We start from the raw sequence: 13,440 nt of genomic DNA, 5'->3' as shown, positions 1-13,440 counted from the left end.
TTGTTGCAAGGTGAGCATGTGCTCCTGTGCACTGCGTTGATCACCTACTAAAATTCATAACAGAACAAAATTATAAACTTTAAGAGAAGTAGTTCTTGGAAGGGAGCAGTTAAGGCTAGGGTTGGGGTTGGGTTAACTCCAGTTACTTTATTAAAAGTCATTTTCATTTAACACCAACATCAACAACTAAAAGTTTGAGTACACTTATTAGCTACCTATCTTAAACAACAAGTATCCTTGACACTCCTCTAAAAGCGTGATTTTTTCCTAAGCCTCCAGTGAAAAAACTTGTTTTCTACTAGTTTATGATGTTTGTTGCAGCGAGCTTAGAAAGAGATTTTAAGGCTTTCGAAATTGTTTGATTAATTGATAATTAAATATTGCAATAAACGTGCTGGCTTTTCTTTTAAAAACTTTTAATTTCCTTATAGTTTTATTAAAAGTTAACATTTGATTGGTTTGACATTTCCTTTTTCAATCTAAAAAACAGTGTATAAATAATTAAGTGATTAATAAAACAGGTTATATAAATCGCTTCAAAACCAAAAAGATGAAAATTTTAGTAAAAAGACAAGCTTAAAAAAAAAGTTTATTTTATTTATACAGTCCAAAGTTTCAGAAATGTAAAAGAATCAAAAAGCACAATTTTTTGCATTAGAATCAAAATAGAATGATTGTAAATTAAAAAAAACTTGCTTAAACCGAAAGATTTAGAACCGAAAAAAAATGTTGATACAAAAAACCCGGAAAAGAATTAAATTATAATTAACACGTTCTCATCAATTTTTTTGAAAACTACTCAATGACGTCATTTTTCTGCTTTAAATTGAAAGAAGTTAATTAATAAAAATCTTTTTTCACTTAACTAAAAATAAATATTCATAAACAAAGTTGCTGCTGTTCGACAAGTCGGTTTCCACACGAGTTTGCTGAATCAGGTCAGCGTACTTGTGCCATGGTGTAATTTCTTTATTGCAAATCCAAAAATGCTGCTGATTTTATGCAACTTCAAAAGTGCAGTTCTCATGAGAAATTCTTTTTCTAATACGAATAGTAAAATATCCTCTTTATGTGTATATTATCAAGTACACACACATGTCTCTATTTCAGTGTGAAAAAAAATTTTCACACTAAAATAGACACAAGTGTGTGTACTTGATAATATACACATAATAATAGTTATTACGGTGAACAGTCACCCCAATACCAAGAGGTGACCATGAGATGACTTGATTCTGTTTTTAAACGATAAAAAAAACAAACAAACTTAAAAAAGCAACTTTATTTAAATTTGACAATATTTATGGCAGGTAAATTTGTGGTAATTGGTAGGGTTTTACAAAAGCAATCTGATTAAATATTCAACAAAAACGGAAAAACTTTGTAAAGTTACCCCCTTATACAGGTTATTTTAAAATGTAAGTGAATGTGATCAGTGTTAATTGGTGTTTAAAATAGATAGACGTGATGTCATAAACAATGATCACAAAAGTTAGGGATTCTCTGCTTAAGATGCTCGATAAATGAAAAATCTGTTAAAGTGAAAGTTTCCTCACTGAACACGACTCAAATGTAAACAGGTGGAAACATGAGATGGAATAAGTGGGAACTGTGTAACAAGTTGGTATAAAGCGTCGAACATTTTTCCTCAAACTGGCGTTACTGCAACTGGCTTTGTTTTAAACCTGATAAAGACAGGATTAAGCAAATAAGAATACAGGCGAAATGGTACGAATTTGCGCCATTTTGGAATTAGCTTTTTGTTCACTGATCTCTATAATAACTGGATAGCGCAACTCCGAGCAAAACTTCTAATTTTTTGACGCCAAGATCGCCATATTGGAAAGCCCCAAAAATTTAAATCCCGCAAGCTTTAAGTTCTGTTTTTCGACTAATCGCTTTAAATACACAGTATCAGATTTCAGCATTCTGGGGCTTTCCAATATGGCGATTTTGGCGTCAATTTTGATATTAGAGATGCGCTATCCCAGTTATTATAGGCATCAGTGATTTTGTTAGAGGGGACCAGGGCAAGTTTATACCGCTAATAAACAGTTTGTGCTATGCTTACATAAGCTAATAAGATAAATAAAATTTTTTTTTACGTGTTTTAAAATTTTCATCGAAAAAAAACTGTTTGCAGATATAAAAAATAAATACCGTTTCTGATTTTTCGTGTTTTCGTAAAGCAATAAAGCTTTGTTAAGAATTTGGCTTTTAGACGAAAAATTAGTGAAGTGTATTTAATTTTTAGGAGTTTCTTGTTTACTATGAATAACTTGTTATTTTTTAAACAAATATTAATTGAATACACACTTACGAGGGGTAGGGTGGGGGTGGCATATTGCTACAAGCAAGATTGAGAGAATTGTTACATTATTAGGTAGTTTTAAAATTAGTTGGGCCAGGGTTTTAAATAATTTCTGTAATTAGAATAACTTATTATGAACTAATTCTTATAATTATTATAATTATATTATTTTAAACATAAATTTAAATCTACTTTTATATTTGTTAACTTTCACAAAACTATTAGCAAAACTAAAAAAATTTAAACAAGTGTTTCTGATTTTTAGAAATTTTATTATTACACCTGACAAGAAGAATTGGTTTAATGAAAAGATAAAAAAAAGATGGAAGCACGGAAAAGTATGACATCAGTGAAATGTTTTGCTTAATTTTTCATCAAATGACAGTTTTATAGAAAGTTTAGCAGAATGAATTTTTTATTTTCTTTTTTAACATGAAAGTTTGCTGATTGTGCATTTAAAAATATTTTAACCCTTTTTTAAAATTTAAAAAAAGTTATAATAAAAGTTTATTCTTTCACTTTTAATAAATGTACTTGTTAGATAAATCATTTGAATATGGCACAGAAAGTTCCATGAAACCTCTTTTCTGAAACTAATAAGTTATTAATTACACATGAAGATTTTTTTAAATAGGGAATTCCTATTGTTTGAATATTGTTTAAATAATTTAAAAAAATAAAATCTGATACCAGCACTATTAATGATTGTTAATTGAGCATTAATATTTCATTATTAATCCTGTTTAAAGGTTTTTTGAAATTAATCTGTCCTGGATCTGAAAAAATAAAATAAGCCATAAGAGTTCTTTATGAGCATAAAAGTTACATGAATAAAAAACAAAGTCAAGTTTCTCAGATTTAAACATTTAAATCAATTTCAAAACATTTTTTGAATCACTCATAATATTTTTAAAGTTGAATAATAAAGTATTTGAAATTACAAAAAAACAAATTAAAATAAAATTTCTTTAAATAAATTTAAAAGTATTTACTCTATATAAACTATTTGTTAAACTTGATTGTAAGAATACCAGGTTTTTAGTTTTAATTTCTGTGCTCCAAACAAACTTAGAGCTTTCTCAATAAATTTTAAGCCCAGGAAACAGTGGAGCTCAGATGTGAGGCCCTCTGGTTCAGAGAGTCTTAGTTTAAAAGGTAATTTCTTAAAGTTAATGATTTGGTTGGCATGATATAATTCATTATCAACTCTTTGCTTTTTTATAGTTAGCAATTTTTTCAGCTTATAAATTTTCTTTCTCTGTAAAAAGTGAAGATAACAAATATGAATCATCTTACTCTAACAATTAAGAATATGATTAGCCATCTTCAATGTATTTTATAGGGGAAAAAAATGTCATAAGCTGAAATAACACTAACATTAAAATTATAAACACTTTAGAATGGACATGGCAGGAATGCCAAAAGAAGATACTCAGATTTCCAGTATATAAGCTGGAAACTCTGAGTATCTTCTGGGTATTCCTACAAATCCTAGAAAATGTTGTGGGACAAAAATTAATCTGACTTTTATGAAGGTTCTTTTATAAAGTGTATTGATTTGATTGGTTAAAAATCCTAAAATTTTTGTAAAATAAAAAAACTCACACCAATGATTTTTTATAAATATATATTCTTTCAGAAATGTGTGGAACACTGACGAAATTTTATCAAATGACTTATGGAAAAGTTGATCAACTTGAGCAGAATGTAATAAGTCCCACTGATATCAATCTTTTAAATAAGTTTGTAGAATTGACAGTTGTTGATGCAAATGATGCAGAGAGAGATGCTGTAAACATCGCTGAGCAAGATTCTTTTCTTCACAAACAAATGACCTATAAACCAATTGAGTTTTATGAAGTTTTTTCAAAAGAACTGCAATTGCTTTTAATTTGTGGTATTGCTGGTATTGGAAAAACTTGTTTGCTCAGAAAATGCTTACTTGACTGGGCCAGTAATAAGTTATGGAAAAACATTGATCTTGTTATTTATCTTGAATGTAAAAAGTTAAATCAATATCAAAATATTGTTAGCATAAACGAGTTGCTAAAGGTTTTCTACAAAAATGTTTTCAAAGAATGTGATGTTTGTGAAGACTTTTCAATGTTGTTTGTGATAGATGGTTTGGATGAGTTTGCTTATTTGGATGAATTAATAAATCACAATCCTCTAATTCCAAGCAATCATTCCATTGTTAATGTATTAGCAGATGTTTTGGACTTTCACAAATACAAATGTGTTGTTGCAGGAAGAGCTGGAGCTATATTGCAATACAAAAATAAAGTGACTGAATTTAGAGAGAAGTTGACTATTCAAATAATGGGTTTTAATGATGAGGGAATCAATGAGTATGTAGAAAGAGTTGGAAGTGCCAAAGAAACCATAAAAAATGTTCTTAAATTGTCTCACGTTGCTAAAGCAATGGCATCTGTCCCTTTTTATTTATCAGTAATGTGTACAATTATTGGCTCATCCTTACACAGTGCTTCTTATTCATTCTTCAGTATGACCGAGTTGTATTGCTGTATATTTCTATACTTTTTGAAAAAGCATATAAACAAAAACAAAGAACCAGTTCATAAGTTGATTAAAAAGAAGAGTAGCAAGGAATATATTTTAAAGGTTTGTAAAGTTGCTTGGCATTTATTTAATGAAGGTAAAGTTGTTTTTTCGCAAAAGGAAATGGAAGTTTATTTCAAAGAGATTGGTAACATTGAAAATGATAGCTTGGGTTTTATTGAAAAATTTGAATCACACCTTGGTTATCAATATCAATTTGTTCACCTGACTTTGATGGAGTTTTGTGCTTTAATTCATGCTCACATTAATTTGAGTTCTGAGGAGATTCTTGCAAATAAAAAGTTGCTAAGATGCTTACCAATTATCTGTGGATTGAAAAGTAAAAATGGAGGACCTTTTTTTAAATTGCTTGCTAACTTCAAAAGTTCAAAGAAGGAAAGCAACTCCATGCTTGGTAAGTTAATGAAATGTATTAAAGAAATTTAGAAATGATTTTGTACTTCATTTAATAGTCATGTTGGTGATTTATAGTGAAAATGCATCAATTATTTGCAGACTTGTTTTCAAATTGCAAAAGAAATTCATTGTTTCATACTGTGCCTGGTAAGTTCATAAAAAGTATTAAAGAAACTTAGAAATGATTTTGTACTTCAATTGATAGTCATGTTTGTAATTAAGTCTTTTTGCTGACTTATTTTTTCAGATGAAGAAAGAAATTCATTGCTTCTTGCTTTGCTTGGTAAGTTCATTGTGAAAGTTAAAGAATTTGAAAAATTTTTCTTTTAAATAGTTGATTGTTTTTGTAACATTGATCAACTGAAAATAAAAGCAACAAAAGAATGGTAATCAGCAAAAACTTGTAATATTTAAAATATTTCTTAATTTTTTTATTTAGCTTATTGACGTTAAATTTCTTTCTATTTGCATAAAATAAACGAACCGAACTGTAGGGAACGAACGAATGTAATATGGAAATCCATAGTTCCATACTACATATGCTTTAATTCCGGACTATTTGGAGGCGATTATAAAATTTCTATTTCCTTTGTTTGTAACCATTTCTTTGTATGATTTGAGCTATTTAAAAAAAAAAAAAACAAAGAGCATTATTATGAAAGATGTAAACTTAACACTATTTATTCCTAAAAAATCATCCAAAAAAAAAACCCACATAAAATATTATTACTTATAAAAGGTGAAATAATTAAAATCAAATTGATTAGTAATAGCTAAGTAAAAAATTTATGAGAAGAATAAGAAAAAACCTAATATGATGGAAATGTTGTGGTTTTTTCTGCGGCGATTTATAATCACTCTTATCTTATCTTACCAGAGACTAAAATTATGGTAAATAAGGGATAGTATTAAGTATTTAAAACACATTTCTCATAGAAAATATAAAACAGATAAAAAATGTTGGGAACTTTTTTTAAAAAGTTTGTTCTTTCTTATCAATATATGTTTTTTCTTTTATATGAATAAGGGTTTATAATCATATGAAAAGGGTTTTATAATCAACTTAGTTTGTGTTTCAAATAAATGAACTGAATTGCAAAATTTTGTATTCAAGAATTGATTTAAATACTTGCAAATTTTATTTTTAAAATGTTAATAATATAAATATAACAAAGTTGATAATAAAAATAGTAATAAAAGTAATGATAGTAATTTAAGTAATAATCATGATGGCAATAAAAATATTACCAATTCATACATATATACTCTATTCATACATACATACATACATACATACATACATACATACATACATACATACATACATACATACATACATACATACATACATACATACATACATACATACATACATACATACAAATAGTTATGTGTAAATTTTTTTCAATTTTATAATCGTAATAGGTTATATTTCCAATTTTTTTTTTTTTTTTCTTGTCAATAAGTTTTTACCTGTTTTTTTACTTTTGTGTCAATCAACATGAATATCTGCTAATTAAGTTATAGTTTTTAATTGTATTAATAATATAATTATATTTTGCTTTTACATTTTATGTATTGTGCTTTTTTCTTTTAGCCTTGGTACCAGTAAAAGGAATATATTTTGAGAGTAAGAATTATTTATAATTTGTTTATTGAAATTTTTGATCAATGCTTTTAAAAAAGTGATTGCTTTATTTTCAAGGAAACTTCTTCTATTCGTTCACTCGCCATAAATTTAAAATAATTGATGAGTTCGACCACTTTTCTCATTTGCAAAATACCATTAAGCATTACTAGCTAAAAATAATCTATTTTCTCTTAAAACACGGGAAGAAATTCTTTTGAAGAAAGTTTCAGTAGGTGAAAGGAAAAAGTGAAGATTTTTATGACATGAGTCTTTTCGGTCTGTTTTAAGAAAAAAAATGATTCAAAATTTTCAGCAGATTGTAATGGTTCAAAATTTAAGTAATTGTAACTTGGTTATAATGGTTCAAAATTTAAGTAATGGTGTTGTGGCCAGTTGCGTAATTTCTCTTTTGTAAGCTTTTTGTTTTCAGTGTCAGTTTTATTATTTTGTTGAATTGCTACAAATCAATTATTTGTTATCGATTTCTTAGGAATTATTAGATAAGCAATATTAGGCAATAGAAAAATGTTTATATCGAAAAACTTCCATTTTCCTTGTGAGTTTAAGATTGAAAGCATTAATTGAAGTATAGGTCGTGTGGGTTTGATTTGAAAAGAGATAGATTTATGATTTCACTTATCCGTTAGATTTTTTTGTGAAAATTAGTTTACAATTTGAAAGAAGCCCATCAGCAGAATCTTGAGAAACAAAATTATTTACACTTTACCTTCGAAAATTGACTTTTAAAAATTAAAATAAAGATTCAGCTGTAAAAGTGAACGGCTTTTATTCAACATTTACTCTAAACACTTCGTTCAACACTTTTTCTAAACAATTAGGTTTTATTGAAATTAATAAAACGTTTTATTGAAATCAATAAAAAGTGTTTAGAAAAAATGTTGAACTGTTGTTAGTAAGTTTATGTTTTAGTGAACTAATAAAATGGATCAAAACACATTTAAAATCTGTAACAATTTTTAAACAGGCTTTCTTTTCCTCAAAACTAAATGAAAAGTTTACAAAACGATGACCATAAAAGAAATGGGTCTGCAGTACTTTTCTAAGAAAGTCTTAAAATTCAGTTTTCCAACTTTTTTGACAATTGCTTTTACGACTGTTACGCTTTAAACAACAAATAAATAGAGAACGAAACGTTTTTATTTCAGTTTATTAGTAAATTATTTTGCACCGAAAACTTCGCGCGACTTAAAATTGCGCGCTGTTTTAATGCTTTTGACAAAGCTGCAGATTGGCTGACTTATTATTCGTAATTTTATTCGTTCAAGCGCATCTAAAGTTTAAATATATCGCACAAGTTAAAAAAAAATATTAATTCTGTATTTCGTAAATTTATTTTTTTAATAAATATTGAATTAACAAATAATTTTTGAATTGATTTGTGATTTTTTTGATTGTTTTAATCTCTTCAATTTATAAATTATTATTAATTTTATATTTATTAGATTAATATTAATTTTATATTTATTAGATTAATATTAATTTTATATTTATTAGATTAATATTAATTTTATATTTATTAGATTAATATAAATTTTATATTTATTAGATTAATATTAATTTTATATTTATTAGATTAATATTAATTTTATATTTATTAGATTAATATTAATTTTATATTTATTAGATTAATATTAATTTTATATTTATTAAATTAATATTAATTTAATAAATATAAAATTAATATTAATTTAATAAATATAAAATTAATATTAGTTTGATAAATATAAAATTAATATTAATTTAATAAATATAAAATTAATATTAATTTAATAAATATAAAATTAATATTAATTTTATATTTATTAAACTAATATTAATTTTATATTTATTAAACTAATATTAATTTTATATTTATTTAACTAATATTAATTTTATATTTATTAAATTAATATTAGTTTCATATTTATTGAATTAATATTAATTTTATATTTATTGAATTAATATTAATTTTATATTTATTAAATTAGTATTAATTTTATATTTATTAAACACGATGCTATGTTTTCATATATTTTAAAATTGGTTGTCTTGAGTTAATTGTTGTTATAAATAAATAAATATTTTTAATAATATTGATATGCTATTCTTCTTCTTGTTTAGATGAAAATGAATACATTACTCGAAGTATGTTCATGGAATGCTTCTTTGAAGCGCAGGCGTCGATTACAGAGGACTTGAAAAGATCAATCGATGAACGAGAGTGGATGATTTATATACGCGATGGAAAAACTGCTAATGAAGTTTCACATGAGAAATATTTCATGGAGAAATTCTTTAATGCTGGATGCAAGTTGAATGTTTTATCTGTTTGGAAAGTTGATTATATTTTATCTGAGGATGAGAAAAAACTTGTCAATTTATGTTCGACCAACGTTCATCGTGTCTGGTTAGAGCATCCAGTGAAGATCAATGAATGGACACCGAAACATAAGATTGAAGAGATGTGGATATACATAAAAAATACTTTCGTATCAAAGAACGAGTTCGAAGGTTTCGTCCTACCGTGGATTCGACTCGCTGAAGAATTACGTCTTGACCTTCACAACGACACGAACTTTATCGACGACATTTGTGAATTGCTTCGTTATTTGAACTTCAAGAAGTTGTGGATCGTGTACCGTGGAAATGATTTTTATAACATTGAAGAATTAAAAAAGTGGGAGTGAAAAACACGAAAATCACTCGAATGATTAAATATTTTTAACATGTTAAACAAATATGAAAAATGTAAAAATGATGTAAAAAAAATTTAAATCTCAGACACAGAAGCTTTTCTTAAAAGGTTTGAGATAATGATTTGTAAGTGTTCCTTTTTAATAGATATATTTACTTAATGTTTGGGTAAGATATCTTCTCATGATGTCGTCTTCCGTAGTGAGAGCAGGTGAGTTGTTTTAAGCAAATTATGATCTTCATTAGTATGCAACTTCTTGTCTTTCATCATTTACACAACTGGGAAAATCTTTACTGTATATTTAGGCAGTTTTACATTTCGGAAACAGGTAGTGAGAAGATTTTAAAATGAAGCTTAAACTTCTAATAATTATTTTTGAGGTATCTTTAGTTTTGTGGTTAAGTCATTGATATTTTAGTTCTTAGCTTATCTTTTCTCTAACGATTTTCTTTGAGAAAAATTTAGTTTTACCTTTGTTTAACTTAATTCAAAGTTATAAACAAAACTTTTATAGTCATCAAATGCAATATTTTGTTTTACAACTGGCTTTTTACAGATTCACATTTCTTGTCTACTTTTCCACCCAACATTTTGAATGAATGCACTTTTCGATTTCATTCATCTTCAATAATCCCACCCTTTTCTTCAGGTTTGAACTTTTCATTTAACTTTTCATTGGAACCAGTCTTGATAAAACTTGGACGATTTGGTGCAACCTCACTAGTTTCAAATCTTCATTCTAGTTTATATTGTCGCATTAATTTCAAATAGGTGCTGGTAATCAGTTGTACGTCGGTTGATATTTTTTTACTTGAATTGTTTTACAACACAGAAATAGAAAACGTGTTTTTTAGCGTGAAAATGTAATATTTTACTATTATTTTATGATTTAAAATGAAAACTTGCGTCTCATAAAATTTCAAATTTTCTCGCAATAAAATAAATATTTGCAAACTTTATTCTTCTGAAGGGTGAGTAAAAAAATGTGCAAGAATTTTCTTTTTAGCAACCAGATTAAAAAATAGTTTAAGAAAAAGTAAATTTGAACATATTTACGGACTAAAAAAAACTTAAAAGCAAGAAAAAAAAAATATTCGGTTCATTATTCAGGGTGGCCAGCGGTCCTTGATATCCTTGAAATCCTGGAAAAGTCCTGGAATTTTACAGGTCCTGGAAAAGTCCTGGAAAAACACCCCTTTTTACAAAAAATCCTGGAAATCCTGGAACTTTTTTTTATAGAGTTATATATTCCGTTTATTATGAAAACAAGAAAATGGAATATTATATATTCCGTTTTCTTGTTTTCATCTTTTACAAAGTTTTTAGTTTGAGTATGTATTTTCTGGAATAATCAAAATATTTTAATTAATTTTATTATATTTATTATTAATTCTACTAATTATTTAGAAAATAAAATATACAAATAATATATATATATATATATATATATATATATATATATATATATATATATATATATATATATATATATATATATATATATATAATATAATTAACATAATGCCAAGTCAAAGAACTGTCGTTTCCAAACAGAATGGCTATACAATAAAAAGTATTCCTCTTGGATAAAATTTTGTTCTTCAAAGAAAGCAAGATGTAATTGGTGTCGAACAGATGTTAATATTTCTAACATGGGAGTATTTGCTTTGGATTCTCATGCAATTGGTAATAAGCATAAAGAGCATGCAAGGGCTCATAATGCAGCTGATATATTCTTTACAGTTAGTTTTTTAGTTATTTGATTTGATTTTTTACTTTTTATTTTTAAAAATGTTTTTAAATTTTGGAATGATTGGAGCAAATTGATTAGCTGTGCACTTTACCGGTTATTAATTATTTTTTTTTTACACATTTCATTCCTAGATTTTACTACAGAAATATCTGGCTATAAAGCAGCTTTTGTTAACTTACAAGAACATTTTCCCAATTCAAACAAGGTTTTAAATGACAAAATGGCACAACCTACTATAGAGGATCTTCAATCTCCAGCTCTGGTTAACAAGGAAGAAATAATATGGACCTTAAATGTTGTAATGTCACATTTTTCTTTAAGATCATACTTAAATTTAAATGAAATATTCAAATCAATGTTCTCTGATAGTACAATAGCATCAAAGTTTGCATTAAACAAAACAAAATGTGGCTACCTCGTAAGTTTTGGTTTAGCACCATACTATCGAGAGCAACTTATATCTGAAGTCAGAGCATCACCCATCTTTGCTTTGTCATATGATGAGAGTATGAATGTAATCTTTAAAAATGAACAAACGGACTGTGTTGTAAAAGCTAGATATATTGATTCTAAATTCCTCAGACGCCCTAATTCACAGAATTTATTTGACAAACTTATTGAAGCAACAGAGATGTTTGATCTTGGAAATCTAATTCAAGTATCAATGGATGGTCCTAATGTTATTTGGGAGGTTCTAAAAATATTAGATGAACATAGACAGGAAAAACGATATTCTGATATAGTTAATATGGGCAGTTGCAGTTTGCACATTGTTCATGGTGCCCTACAGACAGCAATAAATTCCCAAAAGTGGGAGTTAGAAAAAATATTTTGTGCTATGTGTAATCTTTTCAAAGAGTCACCAGCTAAAATAGATGAATATATAAGAGTTTGCGAAACTGATCTGCTTGCTTTGCTGTAAGTAAACATATTTGAACAGAAAAAAATATAATAATAAATTATCTTATCTTTTATATTTATATATAAGTTAAGAGCATTTCACCATTTGTATTTTTGGATTTTATTGTTTCACAGTTTCTGTGCAACTCGCTGGGTAGAAGATGAAGGTGTGGCTTCTAGAGGCATTATTGTATGGCCAAACATGGTTAAAATTATAAAGTATTGGGAATCACTATGCAAAAGCAGACGTCCTAAAAATAAGAGCTATGAAGTTCTGGTATATCATTATCTTCACAATTTTGTACCTTTGCGAATGCAGTTTTTCAAAGATTTTGCTAAAAAATTGAAAGGATTTTTATTTAACAGTTTAGAAAGCATGTTGCAAAGTTTGATGAAAATGATTCTCAAACCAAACATTTTAAATGAAGCTGCAGCTGCATATAGTTTAATTAAGATTGAAGTACGTAATCAAACAACCAGTGTCAACAAACAGTTGTTGGTCAAAAATCTGCTAGAAATCTCTTATTTCTCAAAGAATAGTTATGATCACATCAATTTTCATGACATTGTTATTCATCAGTATGAGCTCCCCAGTGATCTTTTAAAAACTTGTAAGCTAGCATACAATCGCTACACTGCAGTATTGAAAGAAAACAAGGATCAGTAAAGTTAGATGAAGTAAGCAGGAAACGTCAATTGATTGATGGAGATATTTTAGTTATTAAAAAACAGAAAGAAAGTGTTAGAAAGTGCATTGAAGTTCTCAAATCTGATGCTGACAAGTTAAGCATCGACGCAGAAGTAGAGAGACTTCACTGTCTTTGCAAAAGCAAATTCTTTTAGAAACACAATTTCAGAAAAAGAACAAACAATTAAAGACCTTTCATTAAAAAAACTGGAGCAATCCAAAAAAGAGATAAAATAAAAGAGTTGTAACATATATATTAGGGTGGTGCTCAAAAAACTTTTTCAAAGTAAATTGATAGGACAACCTCTATTTTTGTTCCTTTTAGCATAACAAACTTATGTGCAAAATTTGAGAAGGATATTTCATCATTAAGGGATGCCACACGGGGTTGAAAGTTTCACTAAGGTTGACGCTAATGGCTGTAAGCACTTTAAAAAAATTTTTCTATATAAACTATTTTAATTCAAAAGTTTTTAAATAACAAAGT

At 27.0% G+C, this 13,440-nt stretch overlaps 1 protein-coding gene and 1 pseudogene across 1 annotated transcript; both read left to right on the top strand.

Moving 5' to 3' along the window:
- Positions 1 to 3,356: 3,356 nt before the first annotated feature.
- On the top strand, positions 3,357 to 9,783 carry LOC149893717 (uncharacterized). Its single transcript, XM_090076267.1, has 6 exons — positions 3,357 to 3,466; positions 3,951 to 5,285; positions 5,363 to 5,434; positions 5,535 to 5,570; positions 6,885 to 6,917; positions 9,039 to 9,783. Exons 2-6 carry the CDS (start codon positions 3,953 to 3,955, stop codon positions 9,602 to 9,604), a joined length of 2,040 nt encoding a protein of 679 aa, XP_089932393.1. The 5' UTR covers positions 3,357 to 3,466; positions 3,951 to 3,952; the 3' UTR covers positions 9,605 to 9,783.
- Positions 9,784 to 11,264: 1,481 nt separating this feature from the next.
- LOC149893716 (uncharacterized) lies at positions 11,265 to 12,932 on the top strand (annotated as a pseudogene).
- The last annotated feature ends 508 nt before the right edge of the window (positions 12,933 to 13,440 follow it).

The sequence above is a fragment of the Hydra viridissima genome, unplaced genomic scaffold, assembly GCF_058129835.1.
Source record: "Hydra viridissima isolate aposymbiotic clone 2 unplaced genomic scaffold, HvirCarnegie_v1 scaffold_1, whole genome shotgun sequence".
NCBI lineage: Eukaryota > Metazoa > Cnidaria > Hydrozoa > Anthoathecata > Hydridae > Hydra > Hydra viridissima.
This window is presented reverse-complemented; position numbering and strand designations above follow the sequence as displayed.

Excerpts from the sequence above, each read along its gene's own strand:
- LOC149893717 (XM_090076267.1), top strand. The coding sequence starts at position 3,953 with ATGTGTGGAACACTGACGAAATTTTATCAAATGACTTATGGAAAAGTT. Across the intron at positions 5,435-5,534 it reads ATTGTTTCATACTGTGCCTG|ATGAAGAAAGAAATTCATTG; the intron begins GTAAGTTCATAA and ends TTATTTTTTCAG. Across the intron at positions 5,571-6,884 it reads ATTGCTTCTTGCTTTGCTTG|CCTTGGTACCAGTAAAAGGA; the intron begins GTAAGTTCATTG and ends TTTTTCTTTTAG.